Raw genomic sequence first — 16,164 nt, 5'->3', positions numbered from 1 at the left:
TATTTGTAGCACTGCAGTGATGTTGGTTTAATTTTTTTTCCATAATTCTATTATATACAGATAATATGAGAGCTCTTATATTGATTTAAATATACAGATTTGCAACTTCATGAAGATTTCTGTGGTTGTACTGTTGTACTGTGCTCTAGAAAAGCTGTCTGATGTATTATCTCTTCATATTCTCCAGTACTTAACTACTATAATTCCTTAAAAGATATGCTCTTCCTCCCCCCCTTTTCCCCCCCCAGGATTCGTCCTCAGATGCCAAAGGAAAAGATTGAAGGATGCCACATCTGCACATCAGTGACACCTGGGGAACCCCAAGTACTCCTGGGAAAGGACAAAGCATTTACCTATGACTTTGTCTTTGACCTGGATACTTGGCAGGAACAGATCTATACAACTTGTGTAGGCAAGCTGATTGAGGGCTGCTTTGAAGGCTACAATGCAACTGTGTTGGCATATGGCCAGGTGTGTGCCTTTTTCACTCTCCTCACAGTTTCTGTTATGAGTTTATCTGAATGGGATTGACTTGGTTAAAGTGACCATGTTTCCTGCTTTATGTAGAGTACTATACTTTATGAGAAATCATTCTCTGAGGGCTTGTCCAATTAAGTTAAGTTTAAAGACAATAAGACCCATCAGAAAAGAGTATGACAACCCCTTAAATCTTCGGCTTTTCCACTAGAGGGAGAGGTACTATACCTTTATTTAAAATTTAGTATTTAAAAACAAAATATGGAACAAAATATGCACTTTTTATACAATATGGGACCATTTATCTTCCTGTTTAGCATTTCTTCTGGGGGAAGGTGTATAAGGGATAACAATAACTCTTAAGTATGAAGTGGCCTTGTTACAAAGTAAAATAAGGAGGGACTAAGACTGCTTATTTTGAAGTGGCAGCTTTAAGAAATGAAAATTTTAAAGATCATTAAAGCTATCCACTGATTGGTATAAATAGTGGAACTAAATATTGCTGTACCAATAATTATATGGAGAAATTCTTCACGGCATTGGAAATAATGATAAAAATTAGGATTTGGAATTAGGGAAAAGATACAGAGTAAATACCAGATTCAAAACTTACAAAAAATATGCTGCAGTGGACTAGCAGTTAGCTCTTTAGAATGAGGAACGGTCAAATTTCATGGGGCGAAAAGACTTAAGGATGAGATGTTTAGCTCTATATCAAAAAGATCTCTTCAGATACATATCCAGTGCTCAAGCCAATAAAAGAATACATTTTTTGATCAAAAGAGTATTTTGATGGCATCATCCATCTGTTAATATACAGTTAGTACGCAGACATACATTGATGTTCATCAAAACAACATTATAGTGCATCCAATTCTTTCTGGATATATCATAATATTTGCTTAGCTCATCCTTTTTTAATGACTAGAATGAAGCATACATTCAGAACTAACATTCTGTTTTTATCTATTTGTATTCTTTCTTCATTTCTCATTGTTTCTAATACTAATTTCATATCCTGTTGTGGATATTCTATTGGCTGAGCCTTGTTTTTAATCATATTTTTCCCAAGGGACTTGTACTTCTTAAGACCAATGCTTTAGTTTTCATAGAACTTTATAAGCCAAACGAGGCTGAGTGCAGTAATAGCGTCTAAAAGCAACCTAATGAGCATATGACGGTTTGAAATTAGTTTTCTCACATTTCAAGCCATGACTTCACACTGGTTCTCACCAGCCCTTGGGAAAGGATGGGAGAGAATTTGAAATGAATTAATTAGGTGCCAGAATAATACATGGTAAATTAATGTTGATAAAAATAGCAGTTGACAAGCTTGCAAATTAGCTTGTGACATTAAATGGCTTTTCATTTTAGAAATTCGTATTTCTCTTCTCTCCAGGGCAGTGTTATGTTTTTATGTTACACAAGAGATGCAGTATAATGTGGACTCACTTTAGCTAATGAAAAAACTATGACAAATATGCAAAAGGATGTGGCATGAACTGGAGTTTAAAAAAATAAGGCAAGGAGTAAATTTGATAGGGATATTCTGTGTTTGCTTGAGTGACCAAAGGTACGTGCTTTCTTACCTATTTTGTCCTGAGACAGTTCCATGAAATATTTCTTCTACTATCTTTTAGACTGGTGCAGGCAAGACTTATACCATGGGTACTGGTTTTGATATGAACACTTCTGAAGAGCAGCAGGGCATAATTCCACGGGCCATTGCCCATCTCTTCAATGGCATACACGCACATAAGCAGGCTGCACAAGATCAGGGGGTCCCCATCCCAGAGTTCAAAGTCAGTGCACAGTTTTTGGAGGTAAGTATATTAGTGTTGAAGAGAGTGAGTCTTGAGTTAAGAGTGTTTAGAAACTCACTGATAAGGCAACTGGGACTGGTAGGTGGGGTGGAATTTCTCTATTTCAGTGTTTGAAGATAAATAGTGAACAGTGATATTATTTCAGTTCAGGTACAAGTTAAAGTATTGGGTATTTCTGTATAGTCTTAACAGATGGCAGCTTTTAACTAATTGGCTTAATCAAATATTAACATGGCTGATATTTGGGTAGGAGACTTCCAGGGAATATGTTGTCTGCATGCAAGGCTGAGAAGTTAAAAAGTTAAATCCCACAGTAAACTATTTCTGTATTGTTGCCAATAAAACTATATGGTGTTCAGGAAGCCACCAGAATCTTCAATCTTGACTTGAAGGAGGCCTTATATTTATCATTCTTATATATAGAGAGTATACAATAAATAACCTGTGAACAGAAGATAAATTCTTAACAATAATTATAAGAAAATGCAAAATACAAGCAACTCTCTCATAGCCCTCCGATCTCATTACTGTTGAAACATTGTTGAGATCTGAGGATTGCCACATGAATAAATTGTATAATTTACTTACTTGCTTCTGGCTGCTGCAAATATAATAGAACATTTGTCTCAGTGTTCAGATTTTGAGTAGGCTTTTAAGGGAATTATGTATTTCATTTAGTGCTGTACCTCTCCATATTTTTACTTCTATAACTTCTCCTTTAGTTTTACCCCCCAATAATGAAATTGTCTTCTTATAAAAAGAGCCAAATCTTAAAACCAAAGGAGATAAATAATTTCACACTATTTGTAATAATTACAGAATTTTAAACTTGCTAATTCTTTTATAGGCTTTTTGACACTGTAGTCAGCATCACTTTCTACCAAAATAAAACACTAAGGTTTGATCTTCAAACATTTGTATATGTAAAAATTTACCCATTTTTGTTTGTTGTGGAACAGTTTAAAAAGCAAAACAATGCGTTCACTAGTAATTTGTTTCTCTGTTTCATTGTTCAGCTATATAATGAGGAGATCCTGGATCTTTTTGATAGCACAAGAGACCCTGAGAATCGCCACCGAAAATCAAACATCAAAATCCATGAAGATGCCAGTGGTGGTATCTATACCACAGGTGTTACATCACGTCTCATTAGCTCACAGGATGAGGTAAGTGATTTAATTTTTTTACACGTAAACTCTTTCTCCTATGTTTCATCTTACTGAACCTGGAGCAGTTATCAATTTCTGATTCCATGTTCACAGACGCTAAAAGAGGTTATATTCTCTTAACTTTACCTAGCAAATAAAGTAGATAAAAGTGAACTCAAGTAAAGTTGGACAGATGGATAGTTTTCTGAAGAACAGTACTGTATGGAAATGATTTGTCATTAACTTTCTTCCCATATGTTTTTCAACTTCCCCATCCAGCCTACAATCCTGGTATTGTCTAGTAGTTTCTCATCCATCCAATCAAGCTTATCTTCTAAATCAGAGAAGATGTTATTATTTACTCAGTTTCACCTGTAAAATATATCTAAAGACTGAGATAGCAAATTCCACTTTCCTACCTTTGCAACAAAATGGTTAAATTATGAAAATTAAGCTTTAATTGAACTGCAGTAACTGATTTTGTGTATGTGTGGGATTTTGAGATTAGAATTCTTCAACTATGTTTCAAACTTTAGCTTGGTTGCATTCTGAGTTCACTAGAGTTGTTAACATTCCAACATTCTATCCAGATTCTAATTATCATTCATTATTTGGATGGTGTCCATAACTGAACCCATTTTTTCAACTATGAAAAATTTCTCTTCATTTTGTTTCTCATAATGTGAAACATCATTATCACATTTCCATTTTTACTTTTTGCAGCTCAAATTGTTACTCTTATTATGTTCTAACAACTAGAATCTAGTTGGAAATATTTCTTAGTTTTAACAGATAACAAGCCTTGGAAGCTACAATAGAGACTGAAGAGGGTGGGATTGGAAAGGGTCTGCTTACGCTTTGTCCTTCTGATTATTCCCCATATGTAGTTAAATGATAGAGGCCCCATAAATCTTTCCTCTTACAGACAGAGCAGCAGCTGGGAAATTGTTTTATTTTTATTTCATTACTTTAACATACATTCCTATCCTGGGGATTTATGTGAAGAATCATCTATATATTTTTGTGGTAAATATAAAACAAACAAAGAATTGGCTTCTCAATATTAAGACAAAAAATTCCACCATTATTCAAAGCCTCTTAACTTACAAAATGCTTATTAAGCATAAAATGAATCAAATCGTGCCAAATATTCTTTCCAAAGCCAAAACCATATTAACAAAGCCAAATTCCTGTTCTTGAGTGTTGTTCTTCTAAAACACACTGAACAATTGCCATGCTCAACTGTACCTTTGCCAACCTGATGCACTATTGCTTTATTGGATTTCCGTTCTCCCGTTGCTGGAGAAATTCAACATACCTGCAAAGCATCAGGATGAGAAAAACTGGCACTGAATTTATACATACAGATCCTTCCTTTTATTCAAATAATGATCGTTCTCCCAGTGTAGGATCTTTTTCAGCATACTGAATTGCAAGGAGTGTTGGATTTGTTTTAGATCCTTGCATGGCATTTCCTAATATTTCCAATCAAAAGAATATCATTATTTAATCATTGGACATAATAAATAACCATTTAATATTGAATAATAGAAAGCAGCAATTTTAAAGCAGCTCAATTATATGCATAAATATATATGCTTTGAATCTCAATTTTTCAACAATTTTTTCCATTGTCAAGGGATTAGCAATTCAAAATGTGCTTTTACCAAGGGGATATAAATGTTCTTCTGCTCTGTACATTTTTAAATTTAGCCATTACCATTCAATTTAACATTTAATAATTTCACACAATGAGAAATTAATTTATTCTGCTATAATCCTAAAATTTTAAATTTCTAGGTACAATTTTCTTAATTTAATCAAAAAATTCAATATATATTGGCAGAATATTAGGATCTTTGTTTCATTAGAAATAAAATGAAATTGAATGGCCACTTATCATCTTCATTTGATTGTTATGATTTCAGAAGTGTAATGCAATTAGTCTTCTGCAGAAAGTTATTTTAAGTGAGGAAATACAGAAAGAATCTGAAAATCTCTATTCCAGGCCCTTCAAAATTGTACAGTAGTTACATTTTTTTTCATTTGCAGAGTCCTTAATCTTAGGGCTTCTAAGTACCAAGAAAGATACCTCCCATTGAGAGAAACTCTTTTTTTTCTTCTTCATCCTTGTCCCACATTTGAAAACCCATCCTCTGAATATATCAGGCTTCATTGCATAGTTTATTATTATTTGTAATTCAGATCTCTGTCTTAAGAATTTTGATTAAGTAAGACTAATTTTATATAATAAGATTTGGAATTAACACATTTATTTACTATATATTTATTAACAATAATTTGTCCTAATTTTAAATTGTATTGCACCATTCCACTCATTTCAATATTTAAAAGAGAAATAAGCATTTGAAATACATGCATAAATCATGCGAGTCCTCCTGCCAAGATTATGTACTAACAGAAGACAACTTCTTCAAGATATCTTTCAAGTCAAGTATCTTCATTAACCTTGTTTCACCAGATTTGTATTGCTACGTTATTGTGCTGAAATAAATAATCCAGTCATTTAGGAAATTAACAAACACATTTTCCTGTGAAAAATGCATAACCCTTCTATTCAGAGTGCATGGCTTAGGACCTGGGTACTTGCGGGACCGCCTACTACCACCAATAGCCTCCCACCGGCCAGTACGCTCCCATAGAGAGGGGCTCCTCCGGGTGCCGTCAGCCAAACAATGCTGACTGGCGGCCCCCAGGGGGAGAGCCTTCTCTGTGGGGGCACCTACTATCTCGAACGAGCTCCCCCCAGAGATACGGAGGATCCCGGATCTGCGCACCTTCCGCCGCGCTTTAAAGACCTTACTATTTCACCAGGCGGGCCTGGCCTAATTTTCTCCCTCTTTTATAAAAGATTTTTAATTTTTAAATATCTTTTAGTATTTTATACATTCAATTTTAAATTGGTTTTAAAAGTTTGGGGTTTTAAATTTGTCGGGGCCAAAATTATTTAATTTGATTTTATTCTACTTTTAAATTTTGTATGTATGTGTTTTATTGTTTGGCTGTGCACCGCCCTGAGTCCTTCGGGAGTAGGGCGGTATAGAAATCAAATAAAATAAATAAAATAAATAAATAAATAAAATAAACCTAAATTATGTTTGGGGAAATGCTTTTGAGTTAAGAAACAGCAAGAGTGGAAAGGATTAAACACTTTCTTCTTAACCACTCTTCACTTGGAAACCCATTTTAGCTCAGAGAAAGATTTAATTGCATGTAGCATCTAATTCAGCTTGTATTATTACTGTCTTGCGGCGTGTTGGGGAAGATTTTTGCCATGTTTAATAAAATAGTATAGCAGCTTATTGAAACAAGATGGAGTAGTACTTTTCCTTTTCGTGTGTGTATATAGGGTGGGGGGCTTTGCACCTGGTCTGAAAGTATATCCTTTCTCTCCCTGCAGCTGATCCAGTGCCTGAAACAGGGAGCTCTCTCCCGAACCACAGCCAGCACCCAGATGAACGTCCAAAGTTCCCGCTCCCACGCTATCTTTACAATCTATCTTTGCCAAATGCGTGTCTGCTCTCCTGTACATTTGGTAAGGCTATAAGGCAGAGAAGCAGATATCAGAAGGAAATATGTCACTTGCCCCTCTGCTATCAAATGGAAAGGGTGGAATTTTTGGTGGCAGAGATGTAGTGTAGGAACTAGAGACACAACAAGAACTTTGAGTGGATGTAGTGAATGAGAACTTGGGAGCTTGAATCAGTCTCATTATCTCAGAAGAGGAAGCATGGCTTTTTGTGCCAGCAGCAAGTTAATTTTGTGGGTGTATTTTTGGTTTAATGACAATATAACCGTAGTTGATATTTTAGCAAATTATACCATGTAACCTAATGCTGGGACTTGTTCTTACTACAGGTGAATGGAGACACAAATAGTCTCCTGGATGGATCCCAGCCTACCAGTGAATATGAGACCCGAACAGCCAAATTCCACTTTGTTGATCTGGCTGGCTCAGAGAGGTTGAAACGAACTGGGGCCACAGGCGAGAGAGCTAAAGAAGGCATCTCTATCAATTGTGGTTTGGTATGGTGGATTGCTTCTAAGACTGAATATGGTATTTTTGGTTGCAGTTTAATTATGTTTTAAGTATATTGTTTTTATTTTATTATTTTCTATTGGTGAATCTCTATTGGTGAATTGTGTTTGCTGCCTTTAGCATTTTTGCTTGGATAGAATGGTGGGATATAAACAATAAACGGGTGGTGAGGAAGATAAGCCCCTTAATAGTCCAGCGTCTTGTGATTCAGGGCACTCTCTTGCACAGCCACAAGCTTCGCTCCATAGACTCTCACAAAGAGCCCTATTTGCAGTCATCTCAGAACATAAAGAAATACTCAGAAATGCTCACTAGTGCTCTATCCAGCGGGCAAAAAATTAGCGCAAACATGTTCAGCCAGCAGCCTGCCCCCTCAGTCTTACTTCATTCTGAGTTATTTCAAAAACAACCAGGAAGGAGGACAAAAAGCAAAGTGGCCCATTTTCTTAATCCCTGAAATACTGAGGAATCATTTTGAGTTATTTGCTATATGGAGGGAAGAGTCAAGGAGCTGGGAGGTAAGATGAGGTTGCTCACTCCTAAGCTCTGAAGTCTAAGGCATAAAGCTAATATTATAGTAACCCCTTTTACCCTCTAGAGCATGGTTCTCCAACCTTGGTAACTTTAAGCCTGGCGGACTTCAACTCCCAGAATTCCCCAGCCAGCAAAATAAAGCTGGCTGGGGAATTCTGGGAGTTGAAGTCCACCAGGCTTAAAGTTGCCAAGGTTGGAGAACCCTGCTCTAGAAGACCAAGAAACCAATCAGCTGTGCTGCTCAAACAAGACTCTGGAGCATGATTGTGCAGGCGTTGAAACTATTCAAGAGGCAGTGTAAAGTTTTCATATGGAAGTGCCCTCAATAATTTAAGGTCTCCACAAAAATGAGTTGGGACATATTGATTAAGAATTGAGCTGTTGATAGAATGCAGGTTTCATAAAAGGGGATTGCCTATGAAATATATTATGTATTGCCTCTGGAGGGCAGAATTCCATTTACTGGAATAGTTACAAAAGAGTAATTTGGTCTTTACAAAAATATGAAAGTTAGACTAATTTATGACATCAATCAGTAGATTTGACAGTTAAAGAGCTGCATCATGGATTTCTTTTTATTTTATTATTTTTTATTAGTCATATTTCTATGCCGCCCATTCTAGGAGGACTCTGAGCGGCTTACACCAAAGACAATATACTAAATAGCATATTGCCCCCCTAACAATCTGGGTCCTCATTTTACCCACCTCGGAAGGATGGAAGGCTGAGTCAACCTTGAGCCTGTGAGATTTGATCCGCTGATCTGCTGAACTAGCAATGAGCTGAAGTAGCTGCAGTACTGCACCCTAACCACTGCGACACCTCGGCTCTTTTTTATGTCAAATCCTAACAGAACTGCAGGGTATATTTGAAAATATAAAATATGAATATGACATTGACTTTTTGAAACATGCATCATATAATACACTTGTTGCAAATTTTTTGTAGTGTATAAGTAGCATCAAGCAGTATTATCTGACCATGATCATTTCAGACCTTGTAAGTTAGGTGTTATTTTACAAAACAGTGAAAGAATTAAATAACAAAAGGGAAATGGCACATAAAAGATCAGTAGCCAAAGCAGTATTTCTCAGGATCCTTCTGGAGGTAAAAGAATCAATGAAGGAGAAAACTGGAAGTCATGTATAAAACATAAATATTTGGCCAATTTTTTAGAGCCATGATTTTTACCAAATACATTTTCCCCATAATTGTGAGGATTGGGAATTTGTAATGAGAAGAGAATCTTTGAATTGATGTGTGTTTCATAAATAAATAGGCGGTTTTATGTAGTTCAATGAAGGTGGTTTCTTAGTCTAGCTGACTTTTTTTAAAAAAACAAATTCATAGACTACATTCCTGTAATGAAAGAATTATGTCATTTCATCAGTCTGATCTTCCTTTAAGCGAGGAGAATCCACTTCCCAGCCGATGTGTGTTATAATCTAATAAGCAGGGAATGGAAGGAGGAAAATAGTCTGGAGCTCTGATGGTTATCTAAGAATTTATGGAGTAACAGTTCCAAAATAAAAGCAATAGGAAAAGAAGGCAATTTAAGTACTGACTTTTCTATTTCTCTGACAGCTAGCATTAGGAAACGTCATCAGTGCCCTTGGGGATCAGAGCAAGAAAGCATTGCACGTGCCCTACCGAGATTCAAAGTTGACCCGGCTTCTCCAAGATTCACTTGGTGGAAATAGGTAACTGGAAAGAAACATTAATAGAGCTCCTTATGCTCAACTGGAAGTCCATATAAGCATTGATATGGGTTTGCTGGCATTGAGAATCTCAGATAAAACGACTGCTCATGTATGGCCATAGATGTGCTTAATCAGAAGTCAGGACAAGGCCACCAGAGGTGTTTGAAAGAATGAATTTTGAAACACATCATTAGCTTACTTTTTTCAGATGTCATTATTAGCTTCTTTAGTGTAGATAGTTATATTATATGCCTAAAATAGTTTTCATGCAAATTTTGGCAACAGAATCTTTTCATGACAAATTTTTGTAATCTACAAGTACTCCTTGACTCACAACAGTTGTTTAGTGACTGTTCAAAGCTCATGTGGCACTGAAAAAACTGACTTATGATAGTTTTCACACTTATGACCGTTGCAGCATCCCCATGGTCAAGTAATCAAAATTCAGATGTTTGTTAACTGACTCATATTTATGGCAGCTGCAGTTTCCTGGGGTCATGTGATCACCTTCTAACAAGCAAAGTGAATGGGGAAGCCAGATTCATTTAACAACCATATTACTAAGTTAACAACTGCAGTGATTCACTTAACAACTGTGGCAAGAAATGTCATAAAATGTGATAAAACTCACTTAACAACTGTCTCACTTAGCAACAGAAATTTTGAGCTTAATCTGGTCGTAAGTCAAAGACTACTTGTACATTTTGGATCTGAAATCCCCTGCTTCTTATTCATTATTGAGCAGATAGTTTAATAATTCACTGATAATCCAGTTTTTCAGAATTATGAGTGGGGTCCTTACATGTACTGTACGTAGATCTTTATCCTATATATGTAGTTTGGAGCACATGCTTGTTGAGCTGCATTCCTAGATAAACATATTTGGAAGAAGTCAATATTAAAAATGCCTTGACAAACTGCTTTGTTATTCCTATTTGGGCACAGCTGACACTACAGTGAAGTTTTTTTGAGTCCGTCTGTTCTCCTCTTTTATAGTCAAACTGTGATGATTGCCTGTGTGAGTCCTTCAGATCGGGATTTTATGGAGACCCTGAATACCCTTAAATATGCCAATCGTGCTCGCAACATCAAGAACAAAGTGGTGGTGAATCAGGACAAGACCAGTCAGCAGATCAGTGCCCTGAGAGCTGAAATTGCTCGTCTCCAGATGGAACTTATGGAATATAAGGCAGTAAGTAGAAGCCATGAGCGACCTCTTGTTACTGGGAAATTAGTGTTTGTTCCTAAATCAAATACAGACTTCTAGCATTAGAAATATCTCTAGTGATTTCAGTATGTTTTTGAGTCTTTGATGTTTTATATAATCCTACTTAAATACTGCTTTAAAAAACTTCAAGCCAATTTTTATATGAGCTCTGTCTCTTCTTTAGCATTTTCCCTTCTGCAATGGAATCATCATATGTGAACAGTCAGAAGTGTTTCTGACCTTCTCTCTTCAAAATGGATATATTGATGACCTATAATGCAACTAGTGAACCCAGAAAATAGAAGGAGTTGACTTCATTTTTCTCCCCCCCGCCTCTTTTTAAGAGATCCCAGGGTGAAATATTGGCATTTGTGAGGAGTGAAACTACATGTGGTCTAATGGAGTACATTTCTCTCTTGGTGTAAATCAGGGGTGCTATTCAGCAGGTTCTGACAGGTTCTGGAGAACCGGTAGCGGAAATTTTGAGTGGTTCGGAGAATTGGCAAACACCACCTCTGGCTGGTCCCAGAGTGGGGTGGGTATGGAGATTTTGCAATATCTTTCCCCCAGAAGTAGGGAGGGAATGGGGATTTTGCAGTATCCTTCCCCTGCCACGCCTACCAAGCCATCCCATCAAGCCACACCACTTCCACCAAGCCACGCCCATAGAATCGGTAGTAAAAAAAATTGAATTCCACCACTGGTGTAAATAGATAAGTCAAGGGCATGGTTCATGAAGGAAGATAATGTTTGAAGTTCAGGATTAGAATATCCCCTCACCAATAAGAGCAGAGCTGAAAGTACATTCCAAATTTTCTCAGCTGCTAAACAATCTCTCCCCTCTTTCCAAATACTTTCATGGAATTGTGAATTTACAAGAAAGGTGGGAATTAAAAAGCTACTTCTGTATTTTCACTAAATATGTGAACATTCAGAAGTGTACTAATTTATTACCCTGAACTCATTGACTGTGTTTGCACATAATACTTAACTAAGATTTTTTTAGCCATGTTGATCAAGTCTTTTTTGCCAATGAAACATTGCTAAATCCAAACCAGATTGTATTAAGCCGTTGTGTTATTTGTGAACTAGGTCACCGAATATCCTTTCCAGCGTTCCCAGTGAATTGCTAACTGTAACAATGAAGAATTGTATTAGCTCTGCTCTGCCATGTAACTAAGAAGTAGGCTTTATGAAGTGTCAGAGGAGAGCTTTGCTTTGATTGAGGTTCAAATAATAAAGCACCCTTTTGATGTATCTCCAAGAAATGAAATGAAGCCTCACTTGTAGGCTCTGCACATTGCTGCTAAGTTGTATCATCTTAGCTACTTCACTGGCCTTTACATCCTTTCTGCATGCTTGCATGCCCAAAGCTGTTGATTGGAGGTTTAACTAACTTTTCACATCAAGATAACACTTCAAAGCAGAAATGTTTTTGAGCTGAGGCAGCTTCACGATGTCTGTTCTTCTTATGGTAATTTGCCAGATCTAGCTATTTAGAAAGACAATACAGGTAGTCCTCAACTTATGACCACAACTGATCCCAAAATTCCTGTTGCTAAGTGAGGCATTTGTTAAGTCAGTTTTGCCCCATTTTACAACATTTCTTACCACAGTTGCTAAGTGAATCACAGCAGTTGTTAAATTAGTAACACGGTTGTTGTGTGAATTTGGTTTCCCCATTGACTTTACTTGTCAGAAGGTTATAAAAGCTGATCACATGACCCTGGGATACTGCAACTATCATAAATATGAAACAGTTGCCAAGCATCTGAATTTTGATCACATGACAGTGTGGATATTGCAATGGTCGTAAGTGCCAAAAATACTTTTTTCAGTATCATTGTAACTTTGAATGGTCACTAAATGTATTGTTGTAACTTGAGGACTACCTATAAAAGCAAATCTATTCTGAGTTACACTCTAGAGTTATCCTGTTTTTAAGTTCTGGCACACACTTATGAAGCTTATATGCAGATTTATTTCTTTATGTTGTAGTTTGTTTTAATGTTATCCCGTATCATGTCTATAACCCCCTGTGCAGACTTCATAATCAAAAACTAAAAATACAAATAGAAATATATATCTTGTCTACTACTTCTATTGCTTGTTCAAAAGGATATATATGAAAGGCACCCTACTTCAACATATATGAGAATAAATACCTCAGTACCAGAATATGACATGGTTTTGCTCTATAACTTCTACTCTCACAGAATAGCTTTTTGTTAATTTCAACCTTACCCATTGTTTTCTCCCCACCTCAAAGGGTAAGCGTGTTATTGGAGAAGATGGCTCTGAAGGCTACAGTGACCTCTACCAGGAGAACGCCATGTTGCAGAAGGAGAACACCACTTTACGTATGCGGGTGAAAGCCATGCAGGAGGCCATTGATGCAATCAACATCCGTGTCACCCATTTGATGAGCCAGGAAGCCAACCTGATTCTTGCCAAGGCAGGTGAGACTGTGAGAGCCAGCTCAAAGTGAACTCTGTAGGCTTCTTCAGTAACAGTGGAATCGTTGAATTTACAGAGTTCCTTCACTAAGGAACAGATTACATGTGACATTACATATATATTGAGTCAAATATGCGTAATCTGGGTACATTGCTTTTGGAGTAACAGCTACTTCAGAAGCATTTATTTATTCAGTTTATAGAGCTACATACACAACCTGAAATTCAGGGCAGAGTACACAATGAAAAACAACAAATAACAATAATAAAAGAATAAAATATAATAAAACGTGCTAGAGGCAGCTCAGACAACTCCTCCTCCTCCTCCATCATCTCCATCATCTGGGTATTTAGAGTTAGAAGGAAGACCAACAGTATAAAGAGGCAAGAACAATACGTAGAGTTACTTCTGAATAATTCCTTTTCTTATTGTTCACCTACAATAGAGATAGGTAGTCTGACAAAGAGATCCCCCTCTCTTTTTTTTTACTTTGCCTCTCCCAAATGCTGTTACCACAAAACAAGCTAACAAAAACTGTGGAACATGTTTGTTAGGCAGAGAATCTACCAAATTTTATCTACAAAAACCTGATGTGGATATTTTCCCTCCATATTAAAATAAGTTAACTGAATGACTATTGTTATATATCGTTTGGTTTTAGGATTGTTGCCTATAGCATTCCTAGTAATCAAGATTTCTTACATTTTCTTGGGATATTTTTGCCTAGCTTTTTCTGTTAACTGGATTGCTTCAGTTTTAAAAGCTGTTTTTGTTATTGTAGTTGATGTTTTGTTTCTTATTTGTACTTTTTTCCAGGTGATGGTAATGAGGCTATTGGTGCTCTGATCCAGAACTACATCAGGGAAATTGAAGATCTCAGGTAAATAGAATTTTTTTAACTTTATTTTCAGGGTTTTTTGGGGTGGGGGAGCTACAAGCCATATTCAGATTTGGGAGAGAAAAAGTTGACAGTTCCTATAAATATACATCTGGCACAAATTGCCAGTTTTTTAACTGCTGGATAAGATTAAATCTTCCTTATTTGCAGAACTCCAAAAAATTTTCAGGTGCCTGAAGTTATGTTGTAGGACATCTTGAAACTTGTATTTACACTTGAAAACATCATACAGAAAAAAAAAAAAATTATGTCTAACTTTAATGCTACATTTTGATCATTGCTGAATTCTTATGAAAGATCATTCTTCGGTGTTTGAATCAATCCTTGATATCATTAGACAATTTATGCAATGCAGCCTGTTTTCTATAACCTTGAGAATCTGATGAACTTTTAAAATTTGCTTTATCCTTTTATTTTTGAGTTTTCTTCTATATAAATGGGTTTATGGAAGGGCATATTTTGGACCATATTTTGCTTATTGAATCCTGTTCTTGTATTATAGTCATCTTTTGAACTTAAAATATCAGGAAATTATATCATTAAAATAAGGTATTAATTGTATTGTTTCATTCTGTTTGGGCAAATATATTATCCCTACCAGAGAACTTTAAAGAAGTTTGTATCTAATTAGGTGGCTGATGTGATTTTGTGTGTCTGTGTCTATGTGTGTCTCCTTTGTAGGACAAAACTCTTAGAGAGTGAAGCTATGAATGAATCACTACGCCGCAATCTGAACCGGGTTTCAACCAGGCTGCCCTATTCCCTGGGCTTATCACCAGGAATTGGATTGGGAGATTCACGTTCCCCTGCCACCTCGGTGGAAGCTGAAGCCACTGACGTTCTACAGTGGGCCAAGCAAGATGTTGAGAGGCTGAAGAAGGAGACAAAACTGCGAAGAAAAAGGTAGACCACATTTCCCATTTCATCAAGTGCCACACTCTTCATAACGGTGCCTAAGGATGGTTCATACCCTTTCTCTCTGTCCTTCCTACTCTGTACCAATTCTTGGGTCTCAGCAACCATTATTGAAGACTGCATCTACCCAGAGTCACCTATGTGAGCTGGGTGGCTATATAAATTTAAAAAATAAATATATAATCAGAGGTATGAGTGTGGTGGTGTAGTGGTTAAAGGGACTGGGATAGAGTTTATGAACTATAATTCCTCCTTGGGCATGACTAAACAGAGTAACTTTATGTCTGTCACTCTCAGCCCTAGAAATAAGACAACAGCAAACTACTTCAGAAAATCTTGCCAAGAAAGCTTTGCCAGGCAATTGCCAGAAGTTAAGACTAACTTGGGCATGGACATACAGACACACAAATCAGTGATGCAAAGAAAATTGCTTGAGATCCCTGCTTTGGGACTTATCTCAATTAGAGTGATAAAATGTAGGTGACTGGCAAGATTCCTTATTCTGGCTCCTGAATTGTGTATTTATAAGGGTTTAAGTTATCATTTGTTCCTCCTTAGTATATGAAAGTAGTGGAGGAAAAAAAGAAATCAAACAGAGTGTTTTGATACCACATTTTTTCTGTTTCTTGGATCCCTAGAGTAGCAATTTAAATGCTAATTTATTAATCAAATAGATTTGAATCTCTAATTAAAACATTATAGGTTGTGTTTCAGCTGGCTGAAGAACTTTTTACTAAAGTTCAGTGTGTTCTGCAGCAAGAAATAAACACCACTGTGCCCTATGACATCACTCCCGTGTAATTACACATACATTATACTCATATTGATATTTATAAATTAGGTTACCTTATAAATTAGGTATTGTGTATCTTGTCATTCTGCTTGTCTCTATGCTCATTCTTGTGATGAGCTTCTACTGTTATTGCTAGACTGGTATACATAGTG

The 16,164-nt window shown here is 36.4% G+C and overlaps 1 protein-coding gene across 1 annotated transcript in view; it reads left to right on the top strand.

The window, feature by feature from the left end:
• Positions 1 to 261: 261 nt before the first annotated feature.
• Positions 262 to 16,164, top strand: part of KIF21B (kinesin family member 21B) — a 40,932-nt gene continuing 25,029 nt past the window's right edge. Inside the window, exons 1-10 of the mRNA XM_070939687.1 lie at positions 262 to 471; positions 2,118 to 2,300; positions 3,317 to 3,466; positions 6,870 to 7,004; positions 7,328 to 7,495; positions 9,627 to 9,742; positions 10,739 to 10,934; positions 13,219 to 13,408; positions 14,223 to 14,286; positions 14,986 to 15,207. Of these exons, the coding sequence (XP_070795788.1) occupies positions 262 to 471; positions 2,118 to 2,300; positions 3,317 to 3,466; positions 6,870 to 7,004; positions 7,328 to 7,495; positions 9,627 to 9,742; positions 10,739 to 10,934; positions 13,219 to 13,408; positions 14,223 to 14,286; positions 14,986 to 15,207 (1,634 nt within the window). The remainder of the gene's footprint in view (positions 472 to 2,117; positions 2,301 to 3,316; positions 3,467 to 6,869; positions 7,005 to 7,327; positions 7,496 to 9,626; positions 9,743 to 10,738; positions 10,935 to 13,218; positions 13,409 to 14,222; positions 14,287 to 14,985; positions 15,208 to 16,164) is intronic.

The sequence above is a fragment of the Pituophis catenifer genome, unplaced genomic scaffold, assembly GCF_029215685.1.
Source record: "Pituophis catenifer annectens isolate HBS135680 unplaced genomic scaffold, rPitCat1.0.hap2 SCAF_3, whole genome shotgun sequence".
Taxonomy (NCBI): domain Eukaryota; kingdom Metazoa; phylum Chordata; class Lepidosauria; order Squamata; family Colubridae; genus Pituophis; species Pituophis catenifer.
The sequence above is the reverse complement of the archived record's forward strand: the minus strand, read 5'-3'. Positions and strand labels throughout refer to the sequence as shown.